This window comes from Bison bison, unplaced genomic scaffold, assembly GCF_000754665.1.
Source record: "Bison bison bison isolate TAMUID 2011002044 unplaced genomic scaffold, Bison_UMD1.0 scf7180017864471, whole genome shotgun sequence".
Lineage (NCBI taxonomy): Eukaryota > Metazoa > Chordata > Mammalia > Artiodactyla > Bovidae > Bison > Bison bison.
Window position 1 is genome coordinate 31903458 of NW_011495032.1, and position 1643 is coordinate 31905100.

The window sequence follows — 1643 nt, forward strand, 5'->3', positions numbered from 1 at the left end:
AAGAGACGAAGAGGAAAATTTCTTCAAACGTCTTGGTAAATGTCACTTGGCCTAAGAATTGCATGCAACTTTCATTACATGAAACAAATATTTGATTAAATTAAATGATCTACTTTATATTTTCCTTGATTTCTTAATAATTTTTTCCTCATATATATGTTGCTTGCATTACTCTTCACTAAGTCATGCCTGACTCTTTGTGACCCCATGGATTGCAGCCTGCCAGGCTTCTCTGTCCATAGGATTTTCCAGGTAGAATACTAGAGTGGGTTGCCATGTCCTATTCCAGGGGAGCTTCCCAATCCAGGGATCGAACCTGCATCTCCTGGATCTCCTGCATTGACAGGAGGATTCTTTACCACTGTGCCATGTGGCAAGCCGTACCCTTTAGAGGCTTGTATATACATCTCTGTTAACCATTTGGTTTAACACATATTAGTGGATGTTCTACTGTGTTCCTCATTCCCTAGTGGGCCCTGGATTAACAAAGAATAAGGCACAGGCTTTTCTTCTGCTGTTCTGTCCTTTATTAAAAATCCGAGAGCTTTAAAGAACCTTCAGATATCCTTTTATCCACCCACCTATCTACTTAGGAATTCTGCACAGTAAATCCCTGACAGGTGGCCAGCCACCCTCTGAGCACTTCCACTGAGGGGGAGCTTATGACTGTACAAAGCAATCTGTTCCAGAACTAGACAGTTTTCATTGTTAGAAAGACTTTCCTTATATTCTGAAAATATACTTATCCATAAATTTGACTCACTGGTCTAGTTTTGGTATCTCTAGCTGCACTCTGCCCCACCCCCCCACCCCTCCCCGCAAAACAGCACACACACACACACTCATACACTCATTCATACACACATTGCTAGTTTCACCTATTATCTATTTCATGTTCTCTCTTTTGATCTCACTTCTGCTGGTTAAATATTGTTGATTCCTTTTGTTTTACTTACATAGAAATGTCTCTAGATCTATCACCATCCCGATTCTATTTTACTGTGAATCAGAATTAGATGATATGATTTCAAAATGGGGTGCTTCAGATGGAATGTAATACACTATATTTGACTTTAGTCACTGTAATAGATAGTGTAACTGTTAAGCACCAGGGGTATAACCAGTAGATGAATACAATTGAAGAGTGCATTGTCTGTTTTCACATCACAGAGTTGGTTTGTGTTGAATTTGGGATTAGCCTTTGCCAGTTGTCCTTTACATGAATAAATATCATGTATTATTTTGATGTAGCTATTATTAATTCTTCATCTCAGAATAAATGATATGTATTGTTTCATTAACATGAAGGGTAGTTAAGTCACTTACCCAGGAAGGAAATTAAGAGATAGGACCCAAAACAAGTTAAATTCTGAATCTTCTATACAATTGTGCTATAAAAATCCATCAGCAGGGACTTCCCTGGACAGCTCCTAGAAAACATATAGTTGACTTATTGATTGACAACTTGTGGCTACAGTTTTCGGCCAATGATACATTTAATATACTAATGATCAGCAAGAACTTTCCCACATTATTGCAAAAACATCACCAGACTTTACCAAAAAATTATCTCACTGATACCTTTATAACTCTGTCAAAAGGAGGAAAGTAATTTAGTTTAACATGATATTTTCTTCATGAAA

At 37.5% G+C, this 1643-nt stretch overlaps 1 protein-coding gene across 1 annotated transcript in view; it reads left to right on the forward strand.

The window, feature by feature from the left end:
* UNC80 (unc-80 homolog (C. elegans)) overlaps window positions 1–1643 on the forward strand; it is a 230278-nt gene that overhangs the window by 80688 nt on the left and 147947 nt on the right. The window contains 1 exon segment of the mRNA XM_010861283.1: window positions 4–35. Within this exon segment, the coding sequence (XP_010859585.1) occupies window positions 4–35 (32 nt within the window).